The sequence below is a fragment of the Nerophis lumbriciformis genome, linkage group LG33 (genome assembly GCF_033978685.3).
Source record: "Nerophis lumbriciformis linkage group LG33, RoL_Nlum_v2.1, whole genome shotgun sequence".
Lineage (NCBI taxonomy): Eukaryota > Metazoa > Chordata > Actinopteri > Syngnathiformes > Syngnathidae > Nerophis > Nerophis lumbriciformis.
In genome coordinates, this window is record NC_084580.2 from 16,422,385 (window position 1) to 16,436,236 (window position 13,852).

Sequence of the window (13,852 nt, forward strand, 5' to 3'; positions counted from 1 at the left end):
GAACTCTCTCCATCTTCCACTCACTTTGTCTCCGTGGGCAGAGGCAGGGTAACACCAATACAAACACAGAGCAGTTGAGGCTCATAACATGAACGTAAGGTAACGAGGAATGTATACAAAATACTGGTATTATTTGGTACCGTTTCCTAATTAGGTCGGTCCAGAAGGACCATGAATTACCAGACAAATGATAAGGCCGTTGTAATTATAACACATTGTCACATTCACTTCGGGTGCCACTGCTACGCATAAAAAAAGAAACGAGTAGAATCTGATAAGCAGTGTTGGGACTAACGCGTTACAAAGTAACGCGTTACTGTAACGCCGTTAGTTTCGGCGGTAACTAGTAATCTAACGCGTTATTTTTTATATTCAGTAACTCAGTTACCGTTACTACATGATGCGTTACTGCGTTATTTTACGTTACTTTTTATGTAGTATAAAGTGTGTTTTATCGGAGCGCTGCTCTGTCATCGTTCTGATTCTTCTTGTGTCACAAGCCGGAGAAGAGAGACGTGCGCTCTGTGTGTGTGAGTGTGGAGGGAGGGAGGGGAGGGGGGCGTGTCTGATCATGGCGGAGCCAGAAGTCGAGTTTGCTAACATGGAGATATTTTCACTACTTTTCTTTTGTCGAGCACAAAGAAAAGAACATCTTAGTTAAATGTAAATTGTGCTTTGGATCAAAGATCCCATCTACTGCCCAAAACAGCAATTCAAATCTGCTGAAACAAGCTACATAGCAACAGGCTTCGACGAAGCTAGTAAAGAGAGACAGAGACTCTGATGCCACTTCACCTCCACCATTTAAGGATTAACTTTGCCTCTTCTCATCATTCACCGCTGAAGGTACACACTCTGTCACTCTAATTGTTCATGTGTGCGAGCAAACGCAAAAACTCCCTGAGCATGAGTGGAGCCCATGTGGGCAACATCACACGTGCACACTGTGGCTACACCAGCAGCACACCTGTCCCAAACCTCACTAAATAAGTTCAATCTCCATCCATCCATCCATTTTTACTACCGCTTGTCTCTTTCGGGGTCGCAGGAGCCTATCTCAGCTGCATTCGGGCGGAAGGCAGGGTACACCCTGGACAAGTCCCCCCCTCATCACAGGGCCAACACAGATACACAGACAACATTCTCTTATTATTATAATCAAATGACAGCAGTCATTTCCATTTCTAATATAAGTGTTTAGGCCCACTTACAATGACAATAACAACAAATATTGTTTTTCATGAACTGTGTACTTGTATTGTTTGTCTGGGTGGAGGTCCTGCTTTGGAAATAGTTTGTACCCCTTTCATTTAGTTCCCATTAAAACATTCACATGTTGCACAATGAGATGTAAGCAGGGGATCATGTGTACATTCCTGCAACTTCCTGTTTGTAAAAAATATATTTTTATTAGTATTTATTTAATATACTAACAGCATTTAATAATTAATATTTATAAATTAAGATTCCTAATAAATGACACTAGAATAAGCACACATTTGATTGGTAAATCATAGTGTAACGACCTGGAATTACACTTTATGTGTGGTGTTGGAGTTGTCTGACTTTTTGTGTGGCTGTAAACTCATCACTGGCTAAGTGCCATATGTGCAAGTGTTGGCACACGTGAGAAAGAGCGAGTGGCTGCTGTTGATATAACAAAGTAGCTTTTGGTCTGGTTTGTACTGCAGAAAATGACCACTTTTGCTAGATATCATTTTTTTTACTAATGTTTTGGTGATGTGTTTATGGCCGACAGTAAAGAGTTTTGCTCAGTAAAGAAAATGCCTGGTTAGGCTTTGTGTATGTAGTGTGTGCCTTTCTTGGTTTACATCTATGCTGTTATTATGCTGTTTGTTACTTATGTACGTTATGTTGCAGCTATTTAAAATAGTTTTGTCAATTTGTTCTGGCCAGAAACAAATTGGCCTTTGTAACATATCTTTGTCTTTGTGTGTTGTATGTAGAGCACATTGCTTAGCAGAGTTCAGTGATGCAAATGCATGTCAAGTTGATCAACAGATTGTATTATTCTCCAGTGCAATAACAGTACTGAAATGAAGGCTAAAAGGGCATTAATGGGAGCTTTAAAAAAAAAAAAGAAGAAAAAAAGAAGTAACTAAATAGTTACTTTTCACAGTAATGCATTACTTTTTGGTGTAAGTAACTGAGTTAGTAACTGAGTTACTTTTGAAATGAAGTAACTAGTAACTGTAACTAGTTACTGCTCTGCAGTAACTAACCCAACACTGCTGATAAGTGGCTTGGAATGATTACAAATAAGGAAGCCAAATCACACAAAAGTTTGTAGCAACAATATTTTCTCCTCAAAAGTCCCTCAAACTCACACATGCAAATAAGAGTTAGTGTCAGTTTGAAGTGAACCCGTTTTGATCGCAATCGCGCTTTATCAACCGTCCCCCTAGCAATCCAGTAACCCACAAACCACAATAATATACTCAAAAAAGTGAAACATTTAAGTAATAACAATCCATAAAGTTGCTCTGAAGCATCTTTTCGTGTCGTTCTGGCCATTTTCGGGTCCTAAATGGCTGCCAAAGGGTACCAACTTGTCGGAATACCTACTCAGACTTCTTCTGTCCAGGTGAGATGCATGATTCATGATATAGAATAAACTTATAGGAAGCAGTAGACTACTCAATGATGTAAACAAAAAGGGACACACGGTAGTGATCACAGGGCCGCTATAAATAGTTTGTCTGCGTTAATGTCTATAATAACAATATCACGAATACTTGGTTAATATTGAAGTCACAAAATGTAAATGGAGTATTGTTGGCACTTTTTGAATGGTTATTTATTACATTTTATGGATAAAATAGTGGAGTTCCCATTGGCTCTGCTGTAAGGAGACTTTTATTTACGTTACTCAATATTTAGAATGCGTAAAAAATCGTCATGTTTTTCATAATGATTGTGAACGATAGGCAAAATTCCCCCCAAAAATGCAGTTCCCCTTTAACAAGATGATGACATAACTGCATTGCACTTTGCACTGCAAACATTGTTGTCTTGTTTAAGACCTACAAAGCAGGTGTTGATAAAATACTTTCTTGCTGTGAGATGTTACATTATGTTGGTGGTGTACAACCTATTGTGCTTATAAAAGAAATATTTTTTTTTTCACATCTTTATTGACACCCATTATAAATAGCACAGATAAGAGAACTGATGTATAGCGGCATCGATAAGGAATATCGATAAAACCCTAACAATATAAATCCCTGAAAGGTAACGGAGTACATTTGTTGCGGATCACCCCGAAATTTGAATCACTTGTTCGTTATCCCATTTCTGACATTACCTTAAGGTTTCATCAAAATCAGCATATTACCTTTTGAGCTATATTGATAACTAACAGATACAATTTTCTAAAAAGGATACAAAAAGTAATACTTAAAGACAAAGCTTTGGGTTATGGTTTTTAGTAATGATTTTAGTTTTTAAACTTTTTCTTTTTAAATCACTGTTTTCAAATTTTTTGGTATTGTTATTTCTACAATGTGCAACAGACCAATTTAAAAAAAATGTGCGTTGCAAATGGCCCCTGGAGCTCACTTTGGACACCCATGCAGTTTAGAGAGTCTATGTACAAAACCAGAGAGCTAAATTACTGAACTACATAATGAATTGCCTAATTGCAATAGTATTGACAGACACTGAATGTCTAGTAATAAAGAACACAACGTGCAATAAATCATTACAACAAACATGAAACAAAAAATGTGTGCTTGAAAACAATATCTTACAGCAAAACAATGTGTGACCATACACAGAACATGTGACGTGTACCTCTAATGTTGCGCCCACCCAAAAAGAGTAACACGTGTCTACAGGTTTGTTGGGGCGCCCGTGGAAGCCACTCTGCTGTCTCATGATGCACCAGCGGCGGATCCTGTCCAGCTCCCGCTGAGTCAGCGCTTCTTCCAATCGACCCATCAAACATAAGGAGGCGATGGCGCAGTACGTCCAGCCGCCTGCGAGCAAAAAGACGGCCCACGAGTCAAGAGATGTATTTTAGGATAGATAACAGACTGTGTGTGTGTGTTTACTGCGCAGGGGCTTCTTTTGCTGCCAAAAATATTAAGACGCTTCCTATCTTTCTTTAAAGATAAGCCTCTTTTCCCTTGAGCTGCATTGAAGACTAATAATGCTCTTAGTTGAATGCACTTCTGACTTGGTTTTGCCAATAAACAAGATAATTTATTTTGGATGTGACTGCCAATTGACACGAAAACACCAGTTTTAACTTAAAGCAGAAAAACATGCACAATGTCGCAACAGAATTCTGCTTATCAAGCATCACAGCTAGCCCGAACAGTTAGTAAAGATTTAAAAATAGCAACAGATTGACCCTGTAGATTTACCTTCCTCCTCCACATCCCACCTCCACGGATTGTAAATAATCTAATGTAAATAATCAAATGTATATACTTGTTCTTATGCTTTCTGAGCTCACTATGTTCACTGCTCGCTGTACATATCCTACAAAGTCAGACCTACACTGTTTCAATGTCCATTTCTCAGATGATGCAATTGTTGATGACGGAAGTGCTGATATCAACCAAACCTAAACCCCCCGGATTGTAAATAATGTAAATAATTCAATGTATATACTCTGATGAGTAACTTGTGTGATGACTGTATTATGCTGATAGTATATATGTGTACCATGAATTGATTACGTTAAACAAGTTGAAAAACGTATTCGGGTGTTACCATTTAGTGGTCAATTGTACAGAATATGTACTGTACTGTACAATCTACTAATAAAAGTTTCAATCAATCAATCAATGCAACTGATTACCGTATTTCTATTTCCATTTTTTCTATAGGAAAATTAGGTCAACCAACATCCTGAAATAGTGTTTTACATTGAAAAAGTTGTCATGTAAAAATATTTACCGTATTTTTCGGACTATAAGTCGCAGTTTTTTTCATAGCTTGGTTGGGGGTGCGACTTACACTCAGGAGCGACTTATGTGTGAAATTATTAACACATTGCCGTAAAATATCAAATAATATTATTTAGCTCATTCACGTAAGAGACTAGACGTATAAGATTTCATGGGATTTAGCGATTAGGAGTGACAGATTGTTTGGTAAACGTATAGCATGTTCTATATGTTATAGTTATTTGAATGACTCTTACCATAATATGTTACGTAAACATACCAGGCACGTTCTCAGTTGGTTATTTATGCCTCATATAACGTACACTTATTCAGCCTGTTCACTATTCTTTATTTATTTTACAAACCCCGTTTCCATATGAGTTGGGACATTGTGTTAGATGTAAATATAAACGGAATACAATGATTTGCAAATCATTTTCAACCCATATTCAGTTGAATATGCTACAAAGACAACATATTTGATGTTCAAACTGATAAACATTTTTTTTTTTGCAAATAATTATTAACTTTAGAATTTGATGCCAGCAACACGTGACAAAGAAGTTGGGAAAGGTGGCAATAAATACTGATAAAGTTGAGGAATGCTCATCAAACACTTATTTGGAACATCCAACAGGTGAACAGGCAAATTAGGAACAGGAGGGTGCCATGATTGGGTATAAAAGTAGATTCCATGAAATGCTCAGTCATTCACAAACAACGATGGGGCAAGGGTCACCACTTTGTCAACAAATGCATGAGCAAATTGTTGAACAGTTTAAGAAAAACCTTTCTCAACCACCATCTACGGTCCGTAATATCATCAAAGGGTTCAGCAAATCTGGAGAAATCATTGTACATAAGCAGCTAAGCCCGTGACCTTCGATCCCTCAGGCTGTACTGCATCAACAAGCGACATCAGTGTGTAAAGGATATCACCACCTGGGCTCAGGAACACTTCAGAAACCCACTGTCAGTAACTACAGTTGGTCGCTACATCTGTAAGTGCAAGTTAAAACTCTCCTATGCAAGGCGAACACCCAGAAATGCCGTCGGCTTCGCTAGGCCTGAGCTCATCTAAGATGGACTGATACAAAGTGGCAAAGTGTTCTGTGGTCTGACGAGTCCACATTTCAAATTGTTTTTGGAAACTGTGGACGTCGTTTCCTCCGGACCAAAGAGGAAAAGAACCATCCGGATGGTTGTAGGCGCAAAGTTGAAAAGCCAGCATCTGTGATGGTATGGGGGTGTATTAGTGCCCAAGACTGAGTAACTTACACATCTGTGAAGGCGCCATTAATGCTGAAAGGTACATACAGGTTTTGGAGCAACATATGTTGCCATCGAAGCAACGTTACCATGGACACCCCTGCTTATTTCAGCAAGACAATGCCAAGCCACGTGTTACATCAACGTGGCTTCATAGTAAAAGAGTGCGGGTACTAGACTGGACTTCCTGTAGTCCAGACCTGTCTCCCATTGAAAATGCGTGGCGCATTATTAAGCCTAAAATACCACAACGGAGACCCCCGGACTGTTGAACAACTTAAGCTGTACATCAAGCAAGAATGGGAAATAATTCCACCTGAGAAGCTTAAAAAATGTGTCTCCTCAGTTCCCAAATGTTTATTGAGTGTTGTTAAAAGGAAAGGCCATGTAACACAGTGGTGAACATGCCTTTTCCCAACTACATTGGCACGTGTTGCAGCCATGAAATTCTAAGTTAATTATTTGCAAAAAAAAAAAAAAAAGTTTATGAGTTTCAACATCAAATATCTTGTCTTTGTAGTGCATTCAATTGAATATGGGTTGAAAAGGATTTGCAAATGATTGTATTCCGTTTATATTTACACCTAACACAATTTCCCAACTCATATGGAAACGAGGTTTGTAAATTGCCTTTCAAATGTCTATTCTTGGTGTTGGGTTTTATCAATTAAATTTCCCCCAAAAATGCGACTTATATATGTTTTTTTCCTTCTTTATTATGCATTTTCGGCCAGTGCGACTTATACTCGGAAAAATACGGTACTTACAGCTGTGTAATCTTACACTTAGATTGAATGTTTAACAATATCTGACGAGACAACACGCAGAGTGGTTCCTGATTGATGAGTGCCTTATCTCCAATGTGTCGCCGCCTTTTGCTATCACCGTGCATTTAACTTACTGTGAACACATAGCGTCTCCTGCCGCTTATCTGCGTTTGTGACAATAGGCGAGCGGGAGTGTGAACGTGTGTCTGAGAGTCAATCAGCGGCCGTGTCATGTCCGCTTGCAATCGACCATGCTTTCCTCCATCGCCTCAAGGCTCATTCAGAGCAATGCACATGTTCTCAATCAAAGGCCCCTTTAACACGCTCCACTGTTCTGTATAAACGGGACCGAAATGGAGAGTGGGGATGACGCCGACGTGTTTATTTTACACCTTCGGAGGGCCATAACAAAAGCAGAATAGTGCCTGTGTGTAGTGGAATTTTTTATTTGCGGCATAAAATTAAACACTTCTCTCGCCTTGCTAAAAGCAAAAGTGGCATAACGCAATGTTAAAGGGGAAACGGTGTATTCTGTTACAGGTCAGTCTTTAACAGAAGGCTGAAAAAAAGGTTTAAGTTAACAGTAATTATATTAGGGCGATCAATTGTTGGATTTTGCCCATTGTGGACGATCAGTTGAATCTATAGCGTTTAAGAGAAATAAACAGATAGTGGTATGTATTATTGTGTACGGACTGGTCAATAGCTGTCAGTAACGTGACATTGATGTGCTCTAGCAGTAAAAAGGTACTTAGGGACAAGCGGTAGAAAATGGATGGATGGATGAAAGGAATACAGAACCTCTATTTACGAACCCCCCTATTTGCGAACTTTTTGATTATGAACTTTTAAATCAAGCCAAATATGCCTCTGTGTGCAAACCATGTCTCTGTGTACGAACGCAACAGTCAGTCATTTATTGTGTCACGCCTGCATGCAAAAAGCAGGGCACAGCATTTTTGGGGAGGTGAAGCATTCCACATTACTTGCTTCCCAAGACACTACTAGTCACTTCTTAGCGCTTGAGTACCGTATTTTTCGGAGTATAAGTCGCACCAGTCGAAAATGCATAATAAAAAAGGGAAAAAAATATATAAGTCGCATTTTTGGGGGAAATTTATTTGATAAACCCAACACCAAGAATAGACATTTGAAAGGCAATTTAAAATAAATAAAGAATAGTAAACAACAGGCTGAATAAGTTTACGTTATATGAGGCATAAATAACCAACTGAGAACGTGCCTGGTATGTTAACGTAACATATTATGGTAAGAGTCATTCAAATAACTATAACAAATAGAACATGCTATACGTTTACCAAACAATCTGTCACTCCTAATCGCTAAATCCCATGAAATCTCATACGTCTAGTCTCTTACGGGAATGAGCTAAATAATATTATTTGATATTTTACGGTAATGTGTTCATTTCACACATAAGTCGCTCCTGAGTATAAATCGCACCCCCGGCCAAACTATGAAAAAAACTGTGACTTATAGTCCGAAAAATACGGTATGTGTGCCTTTTGTGTTTATTTTGTCTTTTGACAACTCAATATGAGCCCCAAAAAGACCAGATTGGAAATAAGGAGGGAATCGCTGTGGAGTTAAAGAAAAAAAAGACCATTTGCAAGGAGTAAATTATTTGTAAAAACAGCAAGTTTTAATTGTGATGAGACCAGACTTTTCTTGAAAAATATGCCAAAGCAAACTTATTTCACAGCGGCGGGAAGAGCTACTCTCGCTCAGCAGCGTGTCCTTCAAGGCGCACACATGGCCCCTCCCCTGCTCTCCTATTTGCTCCTTTCTTGTCTGCTCATTCTTTGCCAATGTTACAGTAAGTGGATTTTACTGTTTTAAATGTTTATTATTGTAGCAATATGGCTGTTAAAGCTAAGGATTCTTGTGATTTCTGATCATTTGTGAGGGAACTATAGTGACTTCTGTGAGTGTGCGCATGTTGGCAGAGCAGCGCATACGGAGCACGGCAGCTTGATGTTTTGGCTTGTTAAGGAGAAAGTTGATTTATCACCCCCTTGTTATGTTCTTTTATATACAGTACTGCGTAGCATAGGTCTATTCAACATCGCCCAAATAGGCTTGATGAAACAATTCAAAATAGGGTTGAATGTATGCAGCATATGTGCCCCAGTGAAGCAGCGGTGGGGCGAATAGAAGACTACTCATTTAACCCTGGAAAAAAATACAAATAAATTGGAAAAATCGGACATTTAACAATGACTGGACAACAAAGTATGCATGTTCTTCCCCGAGCGAGTGCTCGAGTCATTGTTTTCTGGCGGACCTTTTGAGCGACGGACACATTGATCCAGACAAGAAGCAACAATGGTAGAAATCCCAGCGTGTTTGCTTCATCACGAAACTTGGTCAAACATTTGTAAGTAGATATCATTTGTGCATCAATATATTTAGTTTGTTTTGTATTGAAATTGCTGACTACGTGATGTCTTCTGTGTTCGTGGTCATGGTGTTATTTTGTCTGAGAGTAACGATCAAATCTTGTTTAATACATGTGTTGCTAAATTTGACCACTAGAGACCGACAACGCTAATTGTTATAAGTGACATGCAGTGTGTGCAATGTTTGGTGTGTGAATGTTTTGTCATTTCTATGTGTAAACATTTTTAGTTTATTGTATGAATATATTAACACTAACCCTTAATTTTTATGTAAAATACACAATGGACATTATTTATGTAAAATACACAATGGACGTTATACTTTTGTTATGTTTATATTTTCAGTCTTACAAACCTAAATAAAGGAAAACGTTTCAAGAAATAAAACTAAAGATGGAAAATAATTTAAAAGAAGGGACGTCGATCCTCAACAAAAACAGAAGCTGGAAACGAGTACCGAGAGCAGAATAATGAGTTTATTGACAGTTCCGCGTGAAAACAGATATGTTTACTTTGCAATTAAGTAAACGCAGCCTCAAAAAAATATACCGGTAACCTCCGGAGGCACTTTCTGATGAAACATCCACATTTCGATGTCCGGCCCCTAAGCCATCATGCTCGCTGCAGCAGATGCTAAATTTGTTGCTAGTCTTGTTAATGATAAAGAAAAGGTCACTTAAAGTCTGTAGACACTTGAAAATATCCATCCATCCTTTTTTTACTGCTTGTCCCTATTGGGGTCGCGGGAGGACTGGAGCCTATCCCAGCTGCACCTGGGCGGTAGACCCTGGACAAGTCGCCACCTCATTGCAGGGCCAGCAAAACGATATACCGGTAATACAAAACAATATATATGTGTGTGTGTGTGTGTGGGGCGGGGGGCGTGGCCTGCGGACCCGCAGCGAAGCGGGGTGTGCCAGGACCGGCTGCGAGATCAGCGACAGGTGCTGGGCCTGTTTGTCTAATCACCTGTCGCTCTGTTAAAAAGCAGCAGCCGGGGAGGATAGGAGAGTTGGAGTTGGAGTTGGAGCACGAGAGAGAGCGAGAACGAGAGTGACAGACACTAGAGCATACTTGCCAACCCTCCCGGATTTTCCGGGAGACTCCCGAAATTCGGCGCCTCTCCCGAAAACCTCCCGGGACAAATTTTCTCCCGAAAATCTCCCGAAATTCAGGCGGACTCAGGTCCTCCACAATATAAAAAAGCGTACCTGCCCAATCACGTTATAACTATAGAATGATGGAGGGCGAGTTCTTGGTTTCTTATGTGGGTTTATTGTTAGGCAGTTTCATTAACGTCCTCCCAGCGTGGCAACAACACACAACAACAGCAGTCACTTTTTTGGATACCGTAAAGCAGTTCGTCTGCCGTAAACAGCAATGTTGTGACACTCTTAAACAGGACAATACTGCCATCTAGTGCATTTGATGAAAGCACTTTTGTGCGTGCCACACAGCAATGCATATCAGAGAGGGTGTTCAGCATGGTTTGAAAAATAGTGACAGAGAATAGAACAAGGATGGACAATTCAACCCTTAACTCAACAATGAGTAGATGAGTGTTATGTGTGTGTATATGTGTAAATAAATGAACACTGAAATTCAAGTATTTATTATATATATATATATATATATATATATATATATAGCTAGAATTCACTGAACGTCACGTATTTCTTATATATATATATATGAAATACTTGACTTGGTGAATTCTAGCTGTAAATATACTCCTCCCCTTTTAGCCACGCCCCCGTCCCACCCCGACCACGCCCACGCCCACCCCGACCACGCCCACCCCCAACCCCCTCCCCCCACCTCCCGAAATCGGAGGTCTCAAGGTTGGCAAGTATGCACTAGAGACAACTGCTGAAAAGCACAAACACCGAAGATTTACTGAAAAATAAACATTGTTGTGAACCTGTCGAGACTGTCATGTCTGTGCTGGGTGGTCCGTAGAACCCGGAGGCAAGAGTCCTCCACAATATGTTAATACGTTTAATAGCAGATTAAATGTATAATTTAATGTTGTCTGTAGGACAATGGATGGCTGGCTGTATATCATAAATTATATGATGACGTCATTGTAACCAAACCCTTAACCACGCCCCCACCACCACAGGCATCTTGGCAATCTAGGGGAAGAAACCTTGTCATAATAATAAAAAGCGGCCCCAGTCAAGCTTTCCAATACATTGCAATGTGATGGTAACCGTTGTCACAAAGCAGCAAGAGCTCACAGCCTAAAGCAGTTAGCATTTCTTACAATGTGGGAGGTCTTGACACTGTGCAAACACACTAATAGGCAGCACCTGAAGACGTGTGATGAGCATGCAGAGGGAGGAGGGAAATCATGTAGTGTTTTGTCAAACAGGTACATTTACTTTACAAACATGAGAAATGATCCAAGCAATGACATGTCTGCTGAATAACACGATTTCATTTGAGCAGGGATTAATAAACACAACGGTGACAGGAATTAATCCCTAATCCTTTAAAGCAGTTAACTCCCATAAACCACCTTGGTGCCCATACAATTTTCCCTTAGCTGGTGAAAGTACACAGATAAGACGTAAGGTTCAAATGTGAAGACAGTACTCACCGTGGGACTCTCTTCCGGCTCCCTGACCAAACCCGTTATCGTAAGACTGTGTGGGGAAAACAATACTTAAAAAAACAAGACAACTTTCAGATGGAGAGTGTTGTGTGGCTGTGGAAAAACATCAGCTCATTAGAAATAAAGAGGCTCTCTTATTTGGGTCAATGCTTTGATGCCAAATCATATCCCCCTTTCCTGTTCACTTCTATATCAAAGTAAAGTTGGAGGTATTTTTGTTTTGTTTTTTAATCGCCTGTGCAATTTATAAGACACACAAAAAAAGCACACGTAAGTAATATAATGTCACACCTTTGTAAAACACTGGAGTTTTTCCATCTAGGCCAATTATGCAAATTAGAAATTTTCGGGGTAAATGTGTTTATCACATCATATAGAACCTACAGCAGGGGTGTCCAAAGTGCAGCCCTGGGTCATGTAGCTATTAGCTTATTTTTAACCAGCCCATCATTCTAAAAAATACTATTATGAGGGAAAACCATGCTAAGTGGAATAAAAGAGGACTCAGGTGTAATGTAATGTAATACCAGTAGGGATGGGTTTTTATGATTTTACGATTCGATTCTGCTTAACGGTTTGTTTCTTTATTGATTATCTTATCGATTCTCATTTGGATAAAAGGCTTGCAAAAAAGTTGACTAGCATCAACTTTGTTTAGTTTAGAAAAAAAAATGTGAGTATAAAACCACAACACTGGGGTCTTAAGACCCACAGCCTTCATGGGGTGCCACCAAAAAATATTTCGTTTTGAAAGTAACTAAAATAAATATTTTACTTTAGTAATAAACACAACAAAACATATTATTCTGTGGCCAATGACAAATACAAAAAAATGTTAAGTAACATGTTTAACATTTTTCAAATAGAAATGAATTTTTTTTTTCAAAATGTAAATATAGTATAAATGCTAGTACAACTACTGTATTTTTCGGACAATAAGTCGCACTGGAGTATAAGTCGCACCTGCCGAAAATGCATAATAAAGAAGGAAAAAAACATATATAAATCGCACTGGAGCCCGGCCAAACTATGAAAAAAACTGCGACTTATAGTCCGAAAAATACGGTATGTCAGTCAAAGTCAAATACAAGCAAGTCAAATCGAACTGTACACTATGCGATTTTTCAACAATCAACTATTATAATTAAACATTTTGCAGAAAATTAGGCTTACTATATCTGCTTTTTTAGGAAGGATGTACGATATTTTTGACTAATCACTAGCTGTAGAGAACGCCTCTTAAGAAGGTGGCATGCAAGCTAACGGTCAAATGCAGTCTTGTCATGTAATGCATTAGAAACATGCATTACACATTTACATTTATAATAGCATGTTTTACATGCTAGTTTGTTAGTTACTGCAGTATTAACATTAAACAACGTGCTGACTTTGCCGCCGCCGCTGCTGATGGTGATTTACTTCCGTCTCGGTGGCGATCGAAAACGCGTCATTCATTCAACGTTATAACATGCTGTGTCTGCTAATGTTTCTGGTAGTGTTTTCTCAATTTGATGCAATATCCACTTTGCAAGAATTGCAAATTGCCCTGTTGTCTTCCTTTCTCGTGATTAATTCCAATGTCGGTGCTGCTGATCGGCGGCGTGCGTGGTGACGTCATATGTGCCCACAAGTATAGATAAGGGAATCGTTGACAAAACTGTCAAATCGAAACCCAGGAAGTCTGTTCTCCACAAGAAGCGGTTTTCGATTCCCAACTTTAAAGAGAAGTTTTAATGTTAACGCTAATAACACAACGCAGAAATGCGGGCTATTATTTTCCTTTAAAAAATCTATATATTGCACTGAAAATTTCAAATACCAAAATGGACCCTGCATCCTTTGATTTTTCAGTGAGTGGCCCTC

General features: G+C 39.1%; 1 protein-coding gene across 1 annotated transcript in view; it reads right to left on the minus strand.

Annotated features, from left to right (window-relative positions):
• pggt1b (protein geranylgeranyltransferase type I, beta subunit) overlaps positions 1-13,852 on the minus strand; it is a 39,633-nt gene that overhangs the window by 13,734 nt on the left and 12,047 nt on the right. The window contains exons 6-7 of the mRNA XM_061928687.1: positions 11,975-12,020; positions 3,814-3,998 (exon numbers count right to left, since the gene is read on the minus strand). Of these exons, the coding sequence (XP_061784671.1) occupies positions 3,814-3,998; positions 11,975-12,020 (231 nt within the window). The remainder of the gene's footprint in view (positions 1-3,813; positions 3,999-11,974; positions 12,021-13,852) is intronic.